Genomic DNA, 24,101 nt, shown 5'->3' with positions numbered 1-24,101 from the left:
TAGTAGTTAACCTAACTTTTCCATGTTTTAGCACACTACATTCCCTTCTGATGTTAAGGATTTAACAAAACGGATTCGTACAGTACTGATGGCTACAGCTCAGATGAAGGAGCATGAGAATGATCCAGAAATGCTAGTAGACCTCCAGTACAGTTTGGCAAAGTCTTATGCTAGTACACCTGAACTAAGGAAGACTTGGTTAGACAGCATGGCAAGGATCCATGTTAAAAATGGAGATCTTTCAGAGGTAAAACTAGTTTTAGCTTTGTTATAAACTTAAGCTTCTCTTTCTTGAAATGGCATGTACTGTATGTAGTTGTTAGTGTGTAATATAATAAGCAGTTTTAATAAATTTCAAATTGTTAGTAGATTAGTTTCAGTGGCTGGTAAAGTTTTTTGTGCTACCTAAGTATATCTGTAAGTAACTTCTGAATTCTAATGTAAGGTATATGTTTAACTACTGTACCTGACATACTACTAAGCCAGGAATGCTTAATGCAAACCATGGAAGACACAGACCACCTACCTAAAAATATCTTCATTATCAGTTCCTAAAACACTTAAAGGCACTCCTTGAATTCCTGTCCAGTTGCCTTTACAGAATTAGCTTGATTCTATTCCAGACTGCTTATTAAAAAACTCCTAATGTTCTTAAAGTGGACAAATGGCAATTTTTTTCTTTGGAAAAAGAAAGCTATATGATTTCACCATGCTGTTAACATAGTTAATTTTAGCAAAAGGGAGAGTTGGGAGTGGGAATTTTTGTATGTCTTGATGTAAGTATTTTTTCAGCATACAGAATAAATTTTGTCTCTTCCTGGAAGTTTATTCCATCTGAAGGTAAAATCAAATTGCATCACTTCATTGAATTTCAATAAGTATTTCTGTTAAACTTTGAATCATGTAAGTAAGTAAATATCTTCAAGAAATAGTAGCTCCTATCTTACTTATTCATGTCCTAGTACTAGAATTTTCTTTTTTCTGTATGGTAGCAATGCAGAAGGCATATACAACGCCCTGTTGGTAGCTTGTATTTTGAACAACTTCAGCTTTCTTAGAAGACAAGCTCTTGTAGTCCTTTTCAGGTCTGTTTTAAATTTTTTTATTAAAAACTTGGAATCTTTGACTATACAGCTAGATGAGGACCTCTGTAAATCACCAAGCCCAACCCAATACAAAGTATGAATTACAGAGAATTTGTCAGATACTTGCCTTTTTGCTTCAACTTCAGTATCTGAGATTCTGCAGCCTCCATATGTGAACTGTTCAATTGCAAATTACAGTTAGAATTAACACTTTGCTGTAAGCGTAAACCTTTTTAGTAAAAGAAGAATCTTGAATCTTTTTTTGTCCTTTCTGTGGAGAAAAGTGATCAGTGTCAACTTCATAAAACATCTCAAATATTTGAAGACTACTCTGTCCCTCTTCTTTTTGTTCTGTGTTCCGACTACACCAACCAAATTCCTTCAAATTCCATTCATAGGTCAGATCTTTCCTCTTGTGCTGCTTTCAAATGGTCTGTCACCAGTTTTTATTACATTTTTCTTGCTATGGAGCCAAAAGGCAGACAAAACGGCTTCTCAAGAAGAACCATCAAATGTTGAGTAGAATGATTAATAGTTCTTTGTTTTGCATGATACTTAAAATACATCCCAAAAAGATATTTGTCTGTCTATTACAGCATGGCATTCTTACCTTGTAATTTGTGATCCATTGTCACTCTCAGATTGCTGTCCATGCTACTCAATGCTCTGGTGAAAAAGATGTGTTCTTGCACAGTTACTGTTTTGCATAAATGAGGTGGAGAATTCTTACCAGTCATGAGGCATCTCCTGCAAAGCAGCAAAAAGGAAAACCGAAGAAATTAGCTCAGGCTCTTTTTATATACCTTCTTTTCAGTAGTTCCATTATACCTGTTACAAGATTGTTACTATTTCTCTTTTAGGCAGCAATGTGCTATGTCCATGTAGCAGCACTGGTTGCAGAATATCTCACACGAAAAGGTATCATTTTGAAATCTTACTTTAATGTTTATAATTTTTCATTCTAGTTTAGGAAAAGCAGTAGTTTCCCCGAGGAAGTTGCAGGCTTTTCAGTGTTCACTAAGGAAAAAATTCTGACCTAGCCGGATGGCATACTCACATATTTAAGAGCATACTCGTATATCTAAGAGACAGCATTTCAGATGGAGGTAAAGTAAAATTTTGGGGAAGGTAAAAGTTTTAATTTTACACGAGAGCTGCTAATAGCTGAAACAAGACCCCTTCTAAAGCAAACTTATCAGTGAATATTCTCCTTCAACAAGTAGTCCCTCACTGCATAGAGGGAAATCTGGCATTGCCAGAGAAGTCACAATAAATTCCTACAAATTTTCAGATGCTGAGGCAGTGGTAATAGTGCTCAGAATGCTTCACCTGTCTTGGTGTTCTGTGCTAGCAGCTGTCTACCCCCTTGAGATAGGGTAGAAAACTATCTTTCATCTATCGGATCAGAGGATTTCTTAGGGATTAGAGAAAATAGAAGATTATATGGCCTTTATTAAGAAAAATAGATCTCTAGAAGAAAACTCCAGAAATCCCTTCAAAACTAATTATGATGTTGAGCTAGTGGTTTGGTTTTTTTTCTTTGTAGGCAGACAAATTCATGTTTGCAAGCCTTTTAGCTTTGCCGTTGCGTGACAGTTCAAAATGAAGCAAAGTCATGGGGCTACAAGGTGCCTTTTCTCTGTTCCTTTTGTGCCTCTTGCCAGATAACTTGAGTAGATATAGGCTATCCCCTCTGCCCCAGTGGTTTCAGAAGCTTCTCTGAGATCAACTCTGAAACTAAGTTGCTTGTCAAAGTTGCTGTGTCCTCTTGCAAGCCTGATAACAACGAGGTTATAACTAGTGATAATCTGTATTAATTTGGGATTCCTTTGGGTGATCTGCTATTTTTCTCCACTGTCCTATAAAAGTTATTTCCTGTCAGTAATATAGAGGGTCAGACTTCCACCAGTGGTATTTCCAGGAGCAAAACAAAACCATGCATTTGAGGCAATCATTCAATAAAACCTCTGGTGGTTAGAATCCCATGTGAGCAGAAAGAATCTTTGTAGGAATGAGCTGTGAAATAAATATGTGTGAGTCCTTGTGCTTCTATAGTATTTACTGATTGCTCTTGATGCGTTAATTAATACAGTTACTGGCCAAAAATCCTAATTTCTTAATTCAGCAATCTGATATAATAAAAAAGAACTAAACAGAATGGGTAAAGGAGGTAGGTTTCGTATTAGAACATTCTAAATCCCATTTTTGCTCAATATTTATTTCAGTAAAGGAAATTAGATTGCTGCTGTTTTTTTCTTGCTTGTAGACTGACTTGCTGTATCTACAGCTGAATAATCTGTATTGCCATCCTCTGATCATTTTTTATGGTTGATACAAGTCCATTCATACTGTTAAGATTGGGGCCGCTGATGTGGCCAGGGCCTCTTTGTGTCCACAGTTCCAGCATGACTTCACACCAGTTTAATTAAATACTGTAAAAGTTACCTTGGTTACGTTACACTTGGTGTGGGATAGATTAGACATAGGTTTAAGGTAAAATAGGAAGATTCAGACACTACTTATTTTGGTGGGTAGGAGTCCAGGTAATAAATTGTGGTTTTTTAAAATCTATTTATACTTAAACAGTAATGTGAGCTCTAGTATTTTAACCATGCAGTTGGGAGGCTGGATTTTTTTTAATTGATTTGTTGGCAAGTATGTTTAAATATGGCTTCTGCCTTATCCAGCATCACAAAAAGGCCTAATGTTATCCTGTTGGAGAAAAGTAAATTTGTCTATTTTTCTTTTTCAATCATAGGGATGTTTAGGCAAGGTTGTACTGCTTTCAGAGTAATCACACCTAATATAGATGAAGAGGCTTCAATGATGGAGGATGTCGGAATGCAAGATGTTCACTTCAATGAAGTAAGTAAACATAAGGGTGTCAGAATTGATGCACGTTGAAATGCTGATTGTTTTCCAAGTTTTGCATTTCAACCCTGAGGCTGACTGCTATGACATATATTATAATTGTTTTCTTAGCCACTATTCTTATCCTGAAACAGAAATAAAAAATTCCGTGAGCTGTCCCAGCTTTAGAGAATTTACTATATGCATATGTTTTAAATAAAACACTAGCACATCAACACAACACCAGTATTGGAATACAAATAAGGAAAATGTGCTTTTAAGTTAGTTGATGGGATGAACACTAGTGTGGCTTGCTTGTTAGACTTAACATGATCTGTGTGTTTTTAAACTGATTTAGATTGTTACTACACCAGCAATTGTGAAAATGTGTTCACTGTTCTTTGCTGGTTTACAGAGTTTCCCTAAACAAATACACCATAACAATGAAAGTGGTTTTATCGATGCCAGTCTTGCATAAATATTTTTTTTCTGGCTTAAGTTTACTGCTTGTGTCTTTGCTGATCCATCTGTGCTGGCTGTATGGTAAATTTTACTATTAAGAAACCTTTATGAAAAGATTGTGAATAATCTTGCTCACAAAGAGCTACGTCTACACTATGTATTTGCCAGGTGGGAAAGGCAGGGACAGACCACTGCTTGCCGTAGCTGTGTTGGAAATATCCCTGATGTGTAAGCATAATTGTACAAGAAAATGTTTTTCTTTTGTGATTGTGTTTGTGTGTGGTAAAAGTGTATGACAAAATTATTTGACTGTCCAAATTGAGTCTCTACTAGCACATTTAGGAGGAACAGATGAAAGATTTAGTGGTTTAAGTCTGGGTTTAAAGCTAGGGTACCTGTGTTTTACTCCCAAGTTCTGGTACTGCTTTGCTCTATAGTTTTAAGACAAAAATTCTTGACTTGCCTTTTTACGGGAAGGCAGGAGTTGGAATTACTTGAAATGAGAAATATAGTGCTTTTCAGTTCCAAAGACACCCAACAGCAGATGGCTTTATTTATTTATTTATTTATGTGCTATAGTCTTTAAAGGATTCTTGTGATCCAGCATGGAATTTAGCATGTGACTTAAAGCAATATGTAAGCTGCTTTAAGAAAGTCAGGAGTTGGGTTTCTAGTGACTACTATTAATGGAAACTTGTTAGAAACTCTTGTAAGTGTCTACCTGACGAACCATTTGTCAGAGCTGATTTTTTTTTAATTGGAATGTCTTCATTCTGTTTCTGATTAGTCACTCTCTACAAAAAGAATATACTACTTTTTCTGGGTCATTGAACCCTGCCCAAATTTATTTCCATCTCTCAGTATTTCCATGGAATGAAAGTAAGCCAAGAGTGAAATCAGAAGCCTGTGGAGCTTGCAAAGGGATCAAACCTTGCCAAGTTTAATTTTTCTCTGCATGCAACCGTTTATAAACTTAACCATGTGGAAGTCTAACTAATTAAATATTGAAAAATGTTACTATTTTTCAGATAACATTTTATAGTTCACCCCAGGAAGAATAATAATAAGAGAGAACTGGGTTTTGATAGACTAAAAATCATGGATAAATTAAGATGACTAGTATTTTACAGAAGTGCTTCAAAACAGGTAGTCTGGTTGCTTTAAGAACAGGAACATGTTAATATATGGAGTGTTGATTCAATATGTTCTTATGTAAGCAAAACTGTATTAGTCTAAGAAAAAAGTTCTCCAGTTTATATAGTCTTCCCAATTAAGTGAAATTCATCTTAAGTCTCCATGTAGTTTCTAATTTTAAAAGTGAATTTTTCTTTTAATTCTCAATTTAATTCTCATATTAGAAGAATTCTTTCCGAGGCCAGGGTTAGCCTGACTCATTTCCTAAACTAGCTGGTTGAAAAAACCTAAAATTTTATTGTTTGTTTGTTTGTTTGTTTTTAATGAAGTTATTGTGTGCATTTCATTAGAACAGTTGTTTACCCAAACAGCTTATTCAGCAGCACAAGTCAAATTCTCCTTGCAGAACTAAAATCTTCTGGGTGTCAAAAATTGGAAGGCAAAAGCCTGGAACGTGATATCCTCTCCGTGTTAGACTTTGCTGTAAGCAGTCCATCAGTGAGAGATCTGAGCTGTGGCTAACAGGCCTGTGGCAGGTGCCAGATTCCATGCCGATTAAGGCTGGAAACAATTTAATTCAGATTTGTTGTTTTTTTCCAAAATAAATTCTGCCAGAATACAGCTCCCCCACAGACACTAAGTCAATCCCTACCTTCCTGTTTGTTTTTTCTGGTCTCTTGTTAGCTATGACTTTCCATGAGAGGAATTACTCTAATTTGAGGATTGGTAAATGAAAGAGCTTCACAGCTTAGATGGTATATAGCTGTTGTAAGTGATCAGCATGCACTGTAATTCAGTATATTAAAGCACTTTATGAAAAACTGAAATAAGTACTTACCCAAACATACAAGATATTTCAAGTGTGGTGATGAAGGCTGGTATTCTTCAGGGGTACTCAGGCTGATATTGTGTAACACCTTCATTAGCAATCTAGGTCATGGAATACATTGTATCTTCGAGTTTGTGGATGAAACTAAATGGAGTAGGAGTGAATGATATGCTGGGGGCAGGCTGCCATTTAGAGGGACCTCAAACAGAAGGAACACAAAAGCCTCTCAAAGTTCTACAAAGACAAGTGCCAAGTCTTGCATCTGCAAAAAAATTACCTGATGTCTTAGTACGGGCTGGAGAATGGCTGGGCAGCAGCTCTGCAGAAAGACCTGGGAGTTCTGGTGGACAAGAGGTTGAATGGGAATCAGCAGTGTAGCCTTGTGGCAACAAAGGCCAACTGCGTGCTGGGTTGTATTAGAAAGAGCATAGAGTCAAGAAGTGGAGGGATGTGGGTTTTCCCCCTCCTACTTGGCATTCATGGTTCCCCATCAGTAATCTTGAGTCCAGTGCTGCCCCCCCAAAGTCAAGGTAAACATCAAAAACTGGAAGAAGTCCAGATACCAATTCTTCCGAGGAGGTGCACAATAAAAGAGTAAGAGACCGTTCTCAAAGGTTACAAGGAGAACTCTGAATATCTGGAAAAAACCTCTTCCCTTATGGGATGGATAAACACAGAAACAGGTGGCCCAGAAACGTTGCGTTCTTTTCCTCCCTCCTATCAGCTCTCCCACAGGAAGCTTTTGCTGTTTATATTTTTTCCTATGTGCAAACAAAACTTTGCTGCTTTGCTGCATTGGATTTGGATGCCCTCTGGTGTCCAAGTTAAGATTCTTGTCATAAAATAGTGGACAGCCCTTGTGGTCCAGCAATGATACTGGTCTTTCAGTTCTCACCACCTGGTTGCTGAGGACAGAGATATTGGGGAGCCTGTAGAGCCCATAATGACTGGGGGAAAGGAGATGTTTTAGGGACCGTTGCAGCAAGGGTAGCATTTTTCAGTCTTGTTTTTGCTCTCAGTATTAAAGTTGGATTTCTTAATGATGTCTTTATGCTGTCTCAGTCCTCTACCAAAGGGAGGAGGGGAATAGAGTAGCACTGGATCCCTTCTAAGGATAAAAGGAGTTACTCCCAGCTTATGGCTTCATGACTATGATGCAAGAGTGGTACCAGAAGGTCTCAGGAAGTAGAAATGTCATGTCTTCTGACACCTCTCAGTCTCAGCCTTGAATTCTTGGGGAAGTTCTTGGAGCTCCAGACATGTTTGAAGAGGACTGAGATGTGTTAGGGTATGTGGATGTGTGGTTCTGTCGCACTCAGACCATGACCAAGTATATGTCAGCTTCATCACAGCTGTTCCATAATATCTGTAACATTATTTGTTATAATTTAGTTAATGGAATTAGCCAGGTAATTTTGAATTTATGAAAAATAGAGCAAAGTAGTAATGTTATCTCAGTTGTTTTAAGCTTACTGAAGTAGAAATCAAATCTGTGGAAAATGAAGTATTATGAAAAATTGAAGGAATGGACTTCATAATTATGATGTGACTCCTCTAATGCAAAATGCATGCTTTTATTTTAAGGTATAGGTAAGCATAGTTGTTATTTAATCTTAAATAACTATTTTTTTGCTACCAGATTATTAGGATCAAGCCTAGTAAAGCCAAGATGGTTTCTTGCTTCTGACTCTGTTTTGACCCTTTAGGATTTCTCAGCTTCTTTAACAGTTACATGTCTCTTCATTCTGGACCAAGTATACCAAATTCAACTGTTGTACCTTGCTAATAACTTCTGAGTATAGATTTTGGTATTATATCTTTTTGTTTTATTTTTGATGTAATTTATTTGATAGTTTCCTTCAGAACCATTGCAGTCAAGTGTTTGTATAGCTGCCTTTTTAAAATAAAGTTCTTTGTGCAAAACCAAAAAACCCCACAGAAACAACACTTTGAAAAAAACATGTTAGAAGGTAAGACAAGGTTGGGTCCTCACACAGGTGTCATTTGTAGACTTAAGAGGTCAGGAGTATCTGAAAGAAAAATGCTGTTCATGCTAACTATAAAGAGTGTGTACACTCAGACCATTCTGTTTTGTTTTGTTTCCTTTTAGCAATTTTTGATTGTCACAATAATTTAAAATGCTATGTGTAGATAATCTTGTTTTGAGGCAGGATCTCCCTTTTCACTGGGAAGAACTTTATTTTATAATTCTATAATTACTTGCTGCGCTTTTCATGAGTACCGAATTGTTTTACTTTTTCAAATGTGTATTCAAATCTAGGATGTGCTGATGGAATTGTTGGAGCAGTGTGCTGATGGGCTCTGGAAGGCAGAACGCTATGAACTCATTGCTGACATATATAAACTTATAATCCCCATTTATGAAAAACGCAGAGATTTTGAGGTACTAAATTAATCATAAGTAAATTTGAGCAAGAAACAAAATCCCAATTTTTCTAGTCTAACTGCGTGACACGTTGCATATAACAGGAGTATTACAATTGTAACTGAAATATCAGTGTTGAAATTTTTGTTTTAATTTTAAGTAATTAAAAATGTTTTTCTTTAATTTTTAGTTATTAATAGTTATTTAATCTTGCATATTGTCGTTCTCATACAAGTGCTAAACCTATTAGTACTGTTTAATAGAACAGTGTTTTTAGTTATTAACTACAAGAACATCATTCATTGTTGTTTTAAGATAATAAAGTTCTACATTATTCTTTTACACCATGGTTGTTTTCTTTTATTTTTAGAGGCTTGCTCATTTATATGACACTCTTCATCGAGCGTACAGTAAAGTAACAGAAGTTATGCATACAGGCAAGAGACTGCTGGGAACTTATTTCAGGGTAGCATTCTTTGGACAGGTGAGTATTATTTAACTTTCATTTGTCTGCTCTATGCAGTAAGAAAAAAACTGATTTTATTTTACAAGCTATACTATTTCATAATCTATATTGATAGCATGATCTAAAAAGCACAAGAAATGTTTGTAAGAAATAAACACCATCAATAATTTAGTTTAAAACATTTATCAATTCCAATACAATTCTTCCTTATTTTCCTCAGTAAATTATTTGCTTTTTTTTTTCCTTTTTCTTCTTTTATTTACTACCTTAAGGCAGCGGTAAGTTTTCTATAACGTCAGTTCTTAGCAATGTATTGATTTAATGTCTGTAGTGCTACAGTGTGGTTTGCAAGGCTGCTTCTTAGATTGGTATGCATTAATAGCCATTGCAATTCAAAAATAACATTAAGTTCCATTTAGAGAACAAATCACTCTTTTCTATGCATCGATATTGCATGCTTTGAACAAAAGTTCTGGCTGTGTATTGGACAGCTTCACATCTTCTAATATATGTCTAGAACGCATATGTATCAGTATGGTATCACGCAGTATCAAGTAATACACTTCCTACATGCATAGCCCAGTTGCTAATTGTTCAGCTGAGCATGGAGAATTGTAAAATACTCTGAGCAGTATAACTTTACATGTATTCTGTTGTCTTTTATGACTTTATAGCAATACCAGTTTACAGACAGTGAAACAGATGTTGAGGTAATTACAGTAACTGCTTACAAAGCAAGCAATGCAGTAAAAACTACTGCATTTCACCTTAGTTTGGTGTGGGTATTTTTGTCAATCTAGCCTGTGTTTATACATGATATGTTGTGCTTTTCTATTCTGTCTGTTTTGTTTATGACAAAAATATTTATTTTCTGATTTCAAACATGAACTCAGACATGGCTTGTTGTTTTAAACCAATGACCTGTTTCACTTTCCATATGTACTCTATATTGCATTTAGTTATGGTTTTAAAAAAAATGCTTTATATAATAAAAATAAAGAAGTATATGCCAATATCATACAACATAAAATTAAGATTTTTACACAAATTAGTTCACATTTTTGGGAATTATTTTGTTATTACTACATTAAGAAATTTTTCAGATTAGTTTTATGTAAACCATTGCCAAAATACTCACTTGTGAATCAGAGAGTCCTGTTGGGCAACAAGATTTCTGTTCTGGCAAGTGAAACAGTGCTGGAAGTTCACTTTTAAATAAAAGTGAAGAAAAGTTATCTCAAAGCCTTGGCACACCATAAAATTACAACAAACCTTTAAAATTTTAACTGTGTGTTCCCATTATCTCTCACTCATTCTGTGGTAGATAATTACATTTTTCTGTTTTTTATTATCTTAGGAAACCTTTTTTACTTAGATTTTAATTTCTTTTTATTTATGTTTGCTTGAATCCCGATGTTAAATGTTTATATTTTCTTTGAACCACCCACATTATGTTCATCTTAATCATTGTCCTATGTGGTTTTTTCCCCAAGATTTTTATTATTTCATTTTTTTACAGGGATTCTTTGAGGATGAAGATGGAAAGGAATATATCTATAAAGAGCCTAAACTCACGCCTCTCTCAGAAATTTCTCAAAGACTCCAGAAACTCTACTCTGACAAATTTGGATCTGAAAATGTCAAAATGATTCAGGATTCTGGCAAAGTATGATCTTTATTCTCTCTAAAAAATTCTAATACATTACTTCCACTAATCCACTTGAATTACTGTGGGATCACTTTCTGTTTTACTCATTTGGTACACAAACATATGTGTCTAAAAACTCTACTGGTTGAAGGGCATGAGAGAAATATAATCTCCTGCTAAGTTTACTTTTAAGAACAACCAGAAAGCTTTATTTCTATAGTGTTACCTCTCAAATTAATAATTGTATCTTAGAACAAACTTGGTTTGTGATCATATCCATGTTATCTTTAGCTATATTTCCTGCCAGTTCATGCAGAGTCATTCTTTGGAAGTTTTTCCTTTTTCTGCACCTCGAGAGCAGAGTCCAAACTTTCTTCTGAAGTAAGATACAAACACCTCTTCTGAGAAAAGTACCTTATGTAAATAACACTTTAATTCTGTGTCAGTTGTTCTTGTTATCATTTGCCTATGTCTCTGAGCCTGTTCAATTTTATAAATGTTTAAGCTGTAGAAAAAAAAATATTCACACAAGTCATCTGGTTAAATCTAGATTTGTCATAGGAAATGCTTTCCCATATAATTGAAGGCTCCAAAACTGGTGAACTGAAGAGGGCTACAGTATCCTGTACGCTGAGAACAGCACATACTGCACAAGATGCCTCTCTGCATTCCTTTCATTCCCTTCCTCAGACAATTTTTAACTTTTGCTTAGATCCAGACTTTATGGTGATTTTCTCTTATTATAATTTACTGTCTCTTCTGTTCCTTGATTCTCCCAGTAAGATCACAAAGTTCTGTGCTTCTCAGCCTGAAAGGGCAGCAGTGGTGAGCTTTTCAATATTGGAACTTTGAAAGGAGAGGATGACTTATGCAAGGGCTAGATTTCATGCCATGGAAGGCAAGAGATTTATATTGTAATCTCAGTTTTTCACAGCTCTTCCAGTATACTTTCCTGAATTCTTTACAGTTATTTATAATGCATGTGTTCAGCATTTGTAGGGAACATTTTCTATCAGCTGTATCAGAATGAGTCTATAAATTAGCACTTAAGTTCCAGTTCAATAATCTTGAAAACATTGCAGATTAAAAAAAAAAAAAAATTAATCAAGCAGCATGTTGCAATAAAAACAGATAACAGCAGGGAGACCTTAGCTCTGTTCTCAGTTTGCTCCAGGACTTACCCAGTGACTTCATATGTGTATTTGCATTGTTCCCCCACTTAGTTTATAGAAATGAAAGGAGGCAGGCAGAGGTAACATGAATATTTGACGTGGGACTGAAATTGTCAGCAACAACTTTTAGAAAGAACCACAGGTTTAAGGTGCCCTCTTTATCCCGTTGTTGGGGGAATTTACAATTAAAAAATCCTTGGTCCATTTAGGGACCCTATTGGGCAAAGGTTTAGGAGGCCTTATCTATTGGTACTGGAGACGAGTTGCTGCTTTTACCAAATTAAAGATCTGCCAGTCCATGAGGCTTTTACTCATCCAGTTCTAGAAACAAAACAAACTGAATAGTGAAGCCTTCAATTTGTCCTGCTCCCACCAGTATATTCTTTGGGACCCTCGTAGAGTGTCAGAGTTGAGACAGATAGATTGGGAGGAGTGAAGGTGATATCTGAACTATTTACAATGTAGGGTTTTATTTTTAATTATTAACTCCTTTTATCACTAGCAATTTTTGGTCTCCAATCTACTGTTGTATCAGCTGTCACGGAGGACAAGTGTTTGTTTCTGGTTTTCTGTATCTGTGCCTTCCAGCGTTCATCATGGCTATAACTCTGTATTATATTTTTGTTTGCAGTTCTGCATATAGCAATTATCAGTAATGAGTGTTTAACAACAAACAAACAAACAAAACAACACAAACCCCACAACATGTTGTAATACATCTAGCTAAGTTGTCTCCTTAATATTTAAAAACCGAATGCAGAGAGGCCCTGTGAGAGCGTTAGTTTCCCATGTTTTCAGTAATTTGCAGGTTAAGAGACCAAATTTAACTTCTGAAAGTTTTATGACTACAGTTAAATCAAATGTATTCGCAATGTGGCTATTTAGATTTTTTTTGTCATGTTTTTAAGGTAAATCCTAAGGATTTAGATTCAAAATATGCATATATTCAAGTTACACATGTAATTCCATACTTTGAAGAAAAGGAGTTGCAAGAAAGAAAAACAGATTTTGAAAGGACTCATAACATTCGTCGCTTTATGTTTGAGATGCCTTTTACTCAAGCGGGCAAAAGACAAGGAGGGGTAGAAGAACAGTGTAAGCGACGGACTATTTTGACAGGTACTGATGGAATGGAAATTTCCTTTAAAAGAAAGCTGGTCTTTTATTTTGTTTTTTTATACTTAATTCTCGATACTAAGTTTTTATAGATGTTGTGTATTTTGTCAGGAAAAAATCCTTTGGAAGATTTCACACATCACCGTTGGAGGCGATGAGAATTACAAAGTATATCAAAATGCTGTTAGACAAAACAACGTTTTAAGATTAGTACATATTTGAAAATAATACTAAAAAATGTGGTATGCAAAGACTTATAAAGGACCATCTGAGAATATGTATATCATTGTGTGATTTCTTAACCCCTAAGTGTTGGAAAAAGAGAGTAAAATCTTACTTTTGCCTATGTTCTAACTACCCTTCACTTCTAAGTCATTTTGTTGGGTTTTTGTTTTTTAATAATGGAATGTCTGCATTTCTCCCTTCGCCATTCCCTGTGCTCAGCTCTCTTTGAAGAACGGTGATATTATGCTTCCTGGTTTGGGTGTGGGGTTTTTCAGCATTCTTTCAGTCTTTGGATGTGTTAAATGCAGCATTGGTTCTTTTGGCTAAAAGGAGCTAAAAGAGCCTGAAAGCAGTTTCTGGTTTGATTTCCAGCCTCTGTTCCATTGTGACTTTGGACTAATCATTCTGCTTTAGTTCCTCCTTTGTTACCTTTAGAAAGAAGAGGGAGTTCCCATCTGTCTCTCCATAGGCTCAAAGTTTAAAGATGCGATACAAAAAGTTTTATGACACTTTTAAGGGAGATAATTAAAAGTTATGGTGCATTTGGTGATGTTTCTGCATAGCATGTAAATCTGAATTTGTGAAATAACAAGTTGCACTTTGACTGGAAGTTGGAGCATTAACTGAAGTAATCTAATTCTGTTCTGTACAGATTTTTCCATTTCACCTACTTAAAGGCTTTTATAGCTATCAGCTAAAATAATTTTCATATTTTTAGCAAAAAATAGTCTTTCAGATTGGTTTCTTCAAGGGATAGTCCTCAAATAATTTTTTTGTCTTTTTTCCTTAAGCTTCAAGAGTTGTGACTCTACAGCCTATTTTTGTTTGTTCTTAGAAAAAGACTAGTAGGTGCTTTGTCTCAGTTAAGTGCAAGCTGACGTATCGCTGTCTTAATATAGTGGTAAAAACGATTTAAATGACTTTATAACATCAGCTGTCCATAGCTAATACTTGTGAGGAAATAGAAAATACAACTTTGCTATTTTTGATTCTTCTCCTCTTTGAGATATGTGGATGATAAGCAATTCTTTTTACAGTTCTCATATGAACTAAGTTCCAGTGGTTTATTTCTTGGTTATTAATAGTAGCAGTAATGACAATGATCTTTCTTTGTCATTTTCTTTGCATGCATGTATACATTTTTAGTATTTTTGTTTCCCAATATATTTGGTAGTATTTCTAATTATATAGTATGTTATTAAATTGGGCAACTAATTATATCAAAATCAGATTTTTAGCATAAAATTCTATCAAAACACACCTTATATAAAAACCTTTTTCTAACTATATTAAACTTGTTTCCGTCCATAGCTATACATTGTTTCCCATATGTGAAAAAGCGCATTCCAGTAATGTACCAGCACCATACTGATTTAAACCCCATTGAAGTAGCCATTGATGAAATGAGTAAAAAAGTTGCAGAACTTAGGCAGCTTTGCTCTTCAGCTGAAGTAGACATGATCAAATTGCAGCTGAAGCTACAAGGAAGTGTCAGTGTTCAGGTAAGACCATATACTTTGCCATTCAGCCATTTTGCTTGCTTCTGTCCCTGAAAAATTATAAAAGTAGCATTTTATCATTAGTTTCTATTCTGTATATTCAAGAATGTCCTAAATTAGAAATACGCTCGCTGTTTGCAGTTATTTCCAGAATAGGAAAAGCAATAAAAATATTTCATATAAACACTGATCATGGACAGTTACATGAAAGGATTAAGATTCATCTCTGGAATCTGATGGTCTGAGCCTCACCAGGTTTTGATGTAAAGCTGAAACTACCATAAAATAGTGACTTCCCATATGAGGAGGAATGAACATATTTTACCTAGATGTAGGTCTGCTCACAGTAGGTTCAACATGGTCATTACTGCTTTTGTATTTTGGCAAGATCCCTAGGGAGATGGAGTGCCAAAGTATAGGAGGAGGGTAATAGTAGAAAATCTCACTGTGCAACATTTTGTTTTGCCTAAGGCAAGCAAGAACTGAATGTATAAGAAACCATCAGATTCACCAAAAAAGGATACATAAAGCAGTTGTAGCATGTACAAATCAATACGGTAAGGTTCTTAAGTGTTGCTTTATTATTTTTAACTGATTCAAATCAAAGGAACAATAAACACAGTCATCTGAAATGAACTGTGGTCATGTTGAAGATTACAAGAAAAAAAAACAAACCAAGGTTCCAGAATCAACAAGTTGTCAAGCTAGCATTTGGGATGAGAAGGGAGGAGCTCTTACTGTTTAATATAAAAGAAGATTAGGGATGAGTCATAAATCTTTTAATCCATTTTTCATATAGCTGCCATAATAGCACAATTAAATTTCTGCTAATTATTGCAGAATTTTCAGCTTGGAATTGTGTTGTCAATAGCTAAGCAGACCAAACAGTAGCAGATTTAGCTTATTTTCCTCATTTTCCCACCCTAATTTAATTAACAGAGATGACAAATGGGCAATATCAGCAGTTACTTTGCCACGTCATCAAAGTGATTTCTTTGTGCCCCAACAGGTTCATAGAGAGTGCTGTACAGACCTCCCCTGCTCTTATGTTCCAACTCCAGCAGTCCTCTTATTTCATAAGTCCAGCTTTTTTGCAATCAATGTGTTCTAAGAAAAGTAAATCTGACAGACACCTCTAGTACGTGCTAAGACACTATGTCAGAGAACTGACTTTATTGTGTAATTCTTGTTCTTTTTAGGTTAATGCTGGTCCATTAGCGTACGCAAGAGCTTTCTTAGATGACACAAACACCAAAAGATATCCAGACAATAAAGTAAAGCTACTAAAGGAAGTTTTTAGGTATGTTTATAAAATGGAAAATTTTTTTTCCAAGACTGATATAATAAGAATTTTTAAAAAAACTTTTAACTTTTATAGTGTCCTGACTGCATTAAAAAAATACTTTAAGCTGGCATTTTGAATTAAACTTTTGGATTTTATATTCCTGATTGAGTTTTGTGGTTTTTGATTTTGTTTTTTTTTTTTTTTACTATTTTATCTAAATCAGGCAATTTGTTGAAGCTTGCGGGCATGCTCTGGGTGTAAATGAACGACTTATAAAAGAAGATCAGTTGGAATATCAAGAAGAAATGAAGGCCAACTACAGAGAAATGGCAAAAGAGCTTTCTGAAATAATGCATGAACAAGTATGTGCTGAAATTAAATTATACATACCAGCATTCAGAATGTAGCTGTAATGTGAAACCACTAGGAAAAGTGTATGTAATGCTTTACACAAAAGGATTGTTTCTTTTTTGTTTGTTTGTTTTCTGTTAGAGTATAAGAATATAATGAAATTGTGGAACTTCATCTTTGTGGATTTTCTGTAGATGCTTTCTTGACCTTCAGAATTAAGTCTTCTGGCCCACAAGAAATACCTTTGTTTTCTGATAATATTATACATTACAAATACACGTCTTTGAGACTTCCTGAGATATATGACCATAATAGCAACTTTTCTTGGTCTAGGAACCAATGCATCCTTGTCTGGATAACCAGTTGATACAAAGAGGAGCTCTGAGTTTCTCCTGTCCATGCAAAAACTCCAGGCTTTACTTAGAAATCAAATATCAGGAAGAATCAAACTTGAAACCTACCTGAGGTGTTCAGTCTAGCTGGCATTTAAATGCTCTTGCAATCTTCCAGCTTTTTTTCAGGATTGCATCCTTTAGATGTACAATGACTTTACCCATTTACTATTTTTTGACATCTCTAATTTACTCTCTTATTACTCAGGAAATACTTGCTCAAAAAGCTAATCAGCTTGCCAGTATAACAGCTTACCTGTATGCTTTTCTAAGAAAGATTTGCCTTTATTCTATCCTTGCTTTAGATGGTATCCAAAACTTTTATGGTGATTTTTTTCTGTTTGATAATGTGTCAATTATCTGAAGCTTACTTCACACGCTTACTTCCTCTCCGTTATTTCCTCCTGTGGTTTTCTCAGGTACTGTGCTGTGAGTAGCTCTGGGCTATGATGTAATTATGGTGAAACACAAGAATACAGCAAGCACATATGCTTTATTTTTGTCCTTTTATTCTTTTGTTACACTGTCACGGGGAAAAGCTTACCACAAAACTAACTTTTTCTAACCACCAGCGACAGAGAATATTGTGAAACAAGGTTTGTAGGGACTGATACCATTTTGTCCGAATCATAGAATAGTTTGGGTTGGAAGGGATCTTTAAAGTTCATCTAGTCCCTGCTCACTGCAGGGGGGTTGGACATCTTCAACTAGATCAGGTCGCTCAGAGCCCCGTCCAACCTGACCTGGAATGTTGCCAGGGATGGGGCATCTGCCACCTCTCTGGGCAACTTGGTCCAGTGTTTCATCACTCTCATGGTAAAAAATTTCTTCCTTATAGCTAGTCAAAATCTACCCTATTTTAGTTTAAAACCATTCCCCATTGTCCTATCCATGTGTTGTTTTCTAAAAAACAAAACAAGTGTCTTTCAGATACCCTCGTAGAGGAAGACGGTTTTGAAAGGTCCTTGGAACAGGAAAAGATATTGCTTAGCTGACAAAAATGGGAGAGTTTGACTGTATTTCAATGTAATGTATTGAAAAGGAGAAAGCAGTGGAAAGTTTCAGAAAGGAGGATAACTGATTGGACAGCTGATTAAGGTGAATGAGGTATATGGGAGAATTACAGCTATACAGAAGACCCCTTCAGAAAAGACAGGAAAATGTTTTGGTCAAATTATTTAATAAGGATAATAAATGAAAGATTCATACTCCCCTGGTGTAGGAAAAAGTAAAAGGATATAATGACAGTATGTACACAAGAAAAAATAATTTGAACTCAATGCACGATATGTATGTTTAAAAAAATGCTCAGGGTTGTGAGTTTCTAAAGATTGACGGTAAGAAAACGCACATAATGATTGAAACTTCAGGAGTAAATCACGTTGTCTAAAAGTAAACAAAGAGAAGAAGGGGCAAACAACTGATACCTGTAAGACAGTGTGAACAGAATATGAAAGTACAGTAGTGGGTTCTATTAGCCTACCGCTGTGTTCTTTTTATATAAATGTAATTAGTTGTAAATAATTAAAAACATGCTATGTTGTTGGGTTGTTTGGGGTTTTTTTTAAATAGATTGATCATTCCCCTAAAGACTTAGAATCATGAGGCTCTTCACTGAAATCTTTAAATGTCACCTTTGTGTGCCTGCCTATTACTGTATTTGGAAAAAGAACTCCTCACAATGTTCTAATGTCATTGAAAAATAACTATTAGCTGTCATATAATAGTGTGGATTTTAAACAATTGCAAAAATTTTGTTATGAAAAAATATAGAAAAGAATCTTAACAGATTTTTCTTTTTTCTCCTCTGCTGCTTGCCAATATGATCAGATGGGATGGTAATTAGTTTTCTTTACTTCTGCGCTTAGTTTGTCTAACCTTTATATTTCTTTCCAATATTTCTAATCTTAGCGTTAGTAAGTTTATAGCTTTTAAGAATGAAGTCTTTTTGGTGCTTCAAAGGCTTTCGATAAGAAATGCTCAAATCATACCTCTAAGTCAAAAAAAGGAAACAAACAAAAAAAGGACAAAAAGCAAGCCTGTTGTCTTGGTGAAACTCCTTTTGAAAGTTAGCAAGAGAAATGAGAAAGTTAGCAAGAGAATTTCAAACTTCCTTTAGAGAGGACAGCGTAATGCTTAAATGAGGAGAACTGATGTTGGAGAAATAACTACTGCCCTCCTAAGTCTAGTAGAGGATGGCTGAAAAGAGCAACCGTCCCCAAAAAGAAGTTCTGTGCAAATGAGAAAGTACTAAAAAGTTGACTTGATAAGCAGCACATTATGAAATTGGTTAGCTGTTTTATAAATGCTTGTGTCGTTTTGTAGCATTTTGGTAAATACATGTTTTCCATTTTAAGATTACTCCGGTTGAAGAAAAGGCCAGTGTTATGCCTAATTCACTACACATTTTCAACGCCATAAGTGGAACACCAACAAGCACAACAGTTCATGGGATGCCCAGTTCTTCTTCAGTTGCATGATTGTTTTGTAAAGGAAAGTATGTTCTTTTTCTTTTTTTTTAAAGTATGTGGATTTGCTTCATTGTGTGCAAACTCAGGACGATTTTGAAGCTAGATGTTGGGCACGTTCAAGCTGCATAATTCATAGAAATGTCTGAGCACACTTAGCAGTTACTGGTAATAGTCTTTTAGAGTAAGGGAGGCACACATACATTTTTTTAATCTTGCTGGTAACGTTTAAAAGTATTCAGAACATCATTGCAGAAGTCCATGTTGAAAATTATAAAGTTGAAGGTAATTTCTCTTTTTCATTAGAAAGTATTATTAAAATGAATTGCACATTACAAAAAAGTATTGTGGGATGTCATTTTGCAGATACGTAACATTCAGATGTTCTTTTTGTGTATGGCACATAGAGGTTGATTCCAAGTACAAGAACTATTTTGGGGCTAGACAGAGACACTAGTTTTTTGGGTTTAATGGAACTGACAATAGTAGTTTTTGTACCATTTGGCAAATTGTTGTGCTTTATTTTATACCTTGTTGTATTTTGGAGGTATGTGAGCTTAGATCTTATTAAACAACTAGATACAACCAAAGGTCTGTATTAATAAACACTGAGTTACACTAAAATATCAATAGTAGTAAATTGTTATGTACATATTGTTTGTTAATACAGTCCATGCAGTCTGTACATAAATGTATTACATTTCTAAGCATTTTTTAATATTCATACCAGCTCTTATCCTTCTGCTTTCAGTTTATTGTGAAAATTTGTTCATTCCAAGTATATGCAGACTTTCCAGTTCATTTATTCCTGTACATAAATAAGTGCAATATAAAGATGTATACAGTCTTTGCTATGTTAGGTTTATATGCAGTTATTAAAAGAAAAAAAAATTTTGCCAAAGCAATGGAGTATGTAATTGGTGATCATGGTTACTGTGGTAAATGGTGGTATAATTTAAAGCTTTTTCCATATTCTTATTCTTTTAAGACATTAATTTAGTAATTTTATATTTGGGGAAAATAAAGGTTTTTAATTTTATTTAACTGGAAGCACTGTCCTGCTGTAATTAAACATTCTGTACTACATCTACATTAAAAGGAAAAAAGTAGTTACTTTTCTCACTGTGTACTCTGGTTTTTATTTTGGATATGTCCCCAAAGATGAAAGCTTGATCAAAAAAAAACCCTGCTTTTTGCAGCTTAAGTATTACATGCAGACACTTATAGGGTGTATTTCATATACCTTGTCAGTAAAGGGATTTTAGGTTATTAGTTAAGACATTGGTTTTGGATCTATCCTGTTTGACTCAAGTAGCATGTTAGAGTAACTAAAGGTTGTTACTCACCAGTACAGTTAATATTAGGAAGTCTTCAAAACTTTTCATCAAATCATAGAATCATTAATGTTGGAAAAGACCTTGAAGATCATCAAGTCCAACCATCAACCCAACACCACCAAGCCCACTAAACCATGTCCTGAAGCTCCCCGTCTACACGTTTTTTGAACACTTCCAGTGATGGTGACTCCACCACCTCCCTGGGCAGCCTGTGCCAATGCCTGACCACTCTCTCAGTGAAGAAATTTTTCCTAATGTCCAATCTAAACCTCTCCTGGCGCAACTTGAGGCCATTTCCTCTTGTCCTATCACTAGTTACTTGGGAGAAGAGACCAACACCCGCCTCACCACAACCTCCTTTTAGGTAGTTGTAGAGAGCGATAAGGTCTCCCCTCAGCCTCCTTTTCTCCAGACTGAACAACCCCAGTTCCCTCAGCCGCTCCTCATAAGACTGGAGCTCCAGACCCCTCACCAGCTTTGTTGACCTTCTCTGGACGTGCTCCAGCAACAAAATGTCCTTTTTGTAGTGAGGGCATTTGACAGTATGTCAAATGACAGTAGAAATCATCTTTTCCTTAAGACATAAGGTTTACTGTTATTTTCTGTAGCATGGCATGAAACTCATATGTTGCCATTACTGTTTTTCCAAAACAGCTCATCCTGGCAGTAAAATGCTGGATAACTCTGCTTTTTCCAATTGTGTTTCTGAAACACAATTCTTTTCCTTAAAAAAAAAAAGAGGACCCCCCCCAAAACCCAGATAAATACTCCTAGATAGTGAAGCTATAATGCTGTGACAAGAGACAGTCCCCTCTTTCGCTCTCCACTCTATACTATATGCTTTCACTTTTTTGTTTGTTTGTGGAAATGGATGTAGGAATATTCTGTTACGTATCAATGTAGTTAGTCTTAGAGGGTATTTTATTATTTGGAGAAAATATCCTGTAAAGTTGTTTTGCCATTTGGGAAGTTTCTATATCAATATATTAATAGAAATTGTGTACATCATGGTGGCTTCTTGTAATTACCCCACTTTTTCACATTTCCCCTTTGCCCTGGGGAATTTTTCCCCTTTGCACTCATTCACAACAGAGCAGAACTGACAGTTTCCTACAGTTGTACAACACCTTTTGCACTGAGACCTCAATTTGTCAGAGTTGTATCTGCTAACCAACCTATAAATGTAAAATGTATTCATATTCATAATTGAATACGTATCTGTGTGTATTTCTATAGATCTAAGTATATGTGTAACTGTTCTGCTTACTGAAAATTGGCCTTTGAAAAATAGTACAATGTAGTTGACAAATGGTTGCTGTAGGTTTACGTAGGGTAGTATTAATGATTAGCATGTGCTCAACTCTAAGTACATAGACATTTTGTTTATAATCTTACATGATGCATTTCTATGGAGAACACACCCTCTAATATATTGTTTTGGTTTTAGATATGCCAAGATTATAATTGTTGGGGTGTTCGTCCTGTATAGTTCACTCTGTGCCAGCCTCCCTTTTCTGCTGTTAAACTTCTGCAACATGTAAATTAAGTATCTAATATGCGTTATTTTATTTATAAAGACTTGGACTCTGTACTGGGTTTGGCAGGGGTAGAGTTAATTTTCTTCACAGTAGCTGGCATGATGTTATGTTTTGAATTTGATGAAAAGAGTGTTGATAACACAGGGATGTTTAAGGTATTGCTGAGCAGTGCTTACACACAGTCAAGGCCTTTCCTGCTTCTCACACCAGCCCACCAGTGAGCAGGCTGGGGGTGCACGTAGTAAGTTGGGAGGGGACACAGCTGGGACAGTGACCCCGACTGACCCGAGGGATATTCGATGCTCAGCAATAAAACTGTGAAGGAGGTTTGCCAGGGCAGCAGTTGCTCAGGGACTGGCTGGGCATTGGTCAGCTGGTGGTGAGCAGGTGGAGTTTTTTTGCATTGTTTCTTTTTCTTGTTTTTTGTTTGTTTGTTTGTTTGTTTTTTACATAGTAAACTGTCTTTCAAGCCATACATTTTCTCACTTCTACTCTTCTGATTCTTTTCCCTATCCCACTGCTAGGGAGTGAGCGAGTGGCTGCATGATGTTAAACCACTACAGTCCTTTTTGGCACCCAGTGTGGGGCTTGAAGGGTTTAAGAAAACAGATCAGACCACAGCGTGTTAGAGGGAACTTACAATTATTATGTGTTTAGCAGTTGCTGGTTGCAATGTTGATTTACTTGTTCTCAGCATTGGTTTATTCGATCAATGCCATGCTCCCTTGTCTTCTGCTGAACATCAAATTTGAGAGCTTGTTGAAGGCTGTATTTGACTTTTGCCATTTGCTGGGCAGTCGGGGAGCCTGATTGCACTTGGTTGTGTTTTGCGTGGGAGAACTATGAGAAAAGCATTGGCCCTCAGCCTAATCTGATATTTGGCCCCTGCATTGTTGCCTTCCCTTCAGGAACCATCTCATGAAAGACAATTAACAATTACGCTTTTTCCCTTTTCTCCGCCAAGAACCAGTCGGTGGAAGGAATGAAGAATGGCACCTTCCTCTTTTTTTCCTGCCAGGTAGATGTTTTCTCCCTTTTTACGATAACTCTTCAGTATCTTGAACATCCTTGAGTAACCAAAATACTCCTATTAGCATGTTTCAAGAATATGTTTCCAGCTTTTCCAAAGGTTAACCAGCTCTTTGGGAATAACGTATAGGGATATGTCGCAAGGCAGTATGGTTATGGGTAGCGGGGCACGTGTGAGAATTATGGGCATGTACCTAGAAGGGTTGTCATTTCTGATGGTCTGGGACTTCATCCCTGAACAAATGCAGGATCTTGATGAAGTGATAGAATGTTTGAAAAAAGGATGCCTTGGCTGTGCTAGACACAACTTATGCCTGCTGCGCACTCTTCAGCAGCCTCAAGGGGAAGGGTGGGTGTCTCTGGATCTGAAGACAAACAGCCAGCCCTGGCTAAACCAGAGACCCAGCCCTCGACCATATCAGTCACCCCGATAGTCAAGGAGAAACAATGGAAGTGGAAGTCAACTTATTTAGTAAGGGAGGAAGAAGCTTCTCCTGAGAGCAGGAGGGAGAATCAAAAGAGGCAGCCTGTTCTGCAGCAGAACAGTCACAAGAACGGGAAGGGGAAGAGACAGAAATCATAAAGTCAGAAACTACCTGATCACTAAGCAAGCTGCGAGATCAGCAAAAAGATTCCAGCCATCATCCAGCTGAGCAAATTATCAGCTGTTTTCTCCTGTGCTGGGATGCTGGGACCAGTAGTCAGGAATTAGAAGGTCCTGAGTGACCACCGTAACCAGATGGAGCCCAGTCATGGACTAAATGAACTCAATGGACATTTTATAGACATTTTGCAGCTGTGGCCCATAGACTAAGAGAATGACATCTGT

The 24,101-nt window shown here is 36.0% G+C and overlaps 1 protein-coding gene across 2 annotated transcripts in view; it reads left to right on the top strand.

Annotated features, from left to right (window-relative positions):
* Positions 1-19,527, top strand: part of DOCK9 (dedicator of cytokinesis 9) — a 100,565-nt gene extending 81,038 nt beyond the window's left edge. The window contains exons 43-55 of one of the 2 annotated variants that reach the window (XM_010282684.1): positions 32-247; positions 1,946-2,003; positions 3,844-3,950; positions 8,642-8,764; positions 9,117-9,230; positions 9,485-9,490; positions 9,887-9,922; positions 10,732-10,878; positions 12,941-13,151; positions 14,685-14,875; positions 16,072-16,172; positions 16,381-16,519; positions 19,258-19,527. In XM_010282684.1, the coding sequence (XP_010280986.1) occupies positions 32-247; positions 1,946-2,003; positions 3,844-3,950; positions 8,642-8,764; positions 9,117-9,230; positions 9,485-9,490; positions 9,887-9,922; positions 10,732-10,878; positions 12,941-13,151; positions 14,685-14,875; positions 16,072-16,172; positions 16,381-16,519; positions 19,258-19,380 (1,572 nt within the window). In that variant the 3' untranslated portion in view covers positions 19,381-19,527. The remainder of the gene's footprint in view (positions 1-31; positions 248-1,945; positions 2,004-3,843; positions 3,951-8,641; positions 8,765-9,116; positions 9,231-9,484; positions 9,491-9,886; positions 9,923-10,731; positions 10,879-12,940; positions 13,152-14,684; positions 14,876-16,071; positions 16,173-16,380; positions 16,520-19,257) is intronic. The other variant, XM_010282683.1, reaches the window with a different exon arrangement.
* The last annotated feature ends 4,574 nt before the right edge of the window (positions 19,528-24,101 follow it).

Source organism: Phaethon lepturus, unplaced genomic scaffold, assembly GCF_000687285.1.
Source record: "Phaethon lepturus isolate BGI_N335 unplaced genomic scaffold, ASM68728v1 scaffold422, whole genome shotgun sequence".
Lineage (NCBI taxonomy): Eukaryota > Metazoa > Chordata > Aves > Phaethontiformes > Phaethontidae > Phaethon > Phaethon lepturus.
The sequence above is the reverse complement of the archived record's forward strand: the minus strand, read 5'-3'. Positions and strand labels throughout refer to the sequence as shown.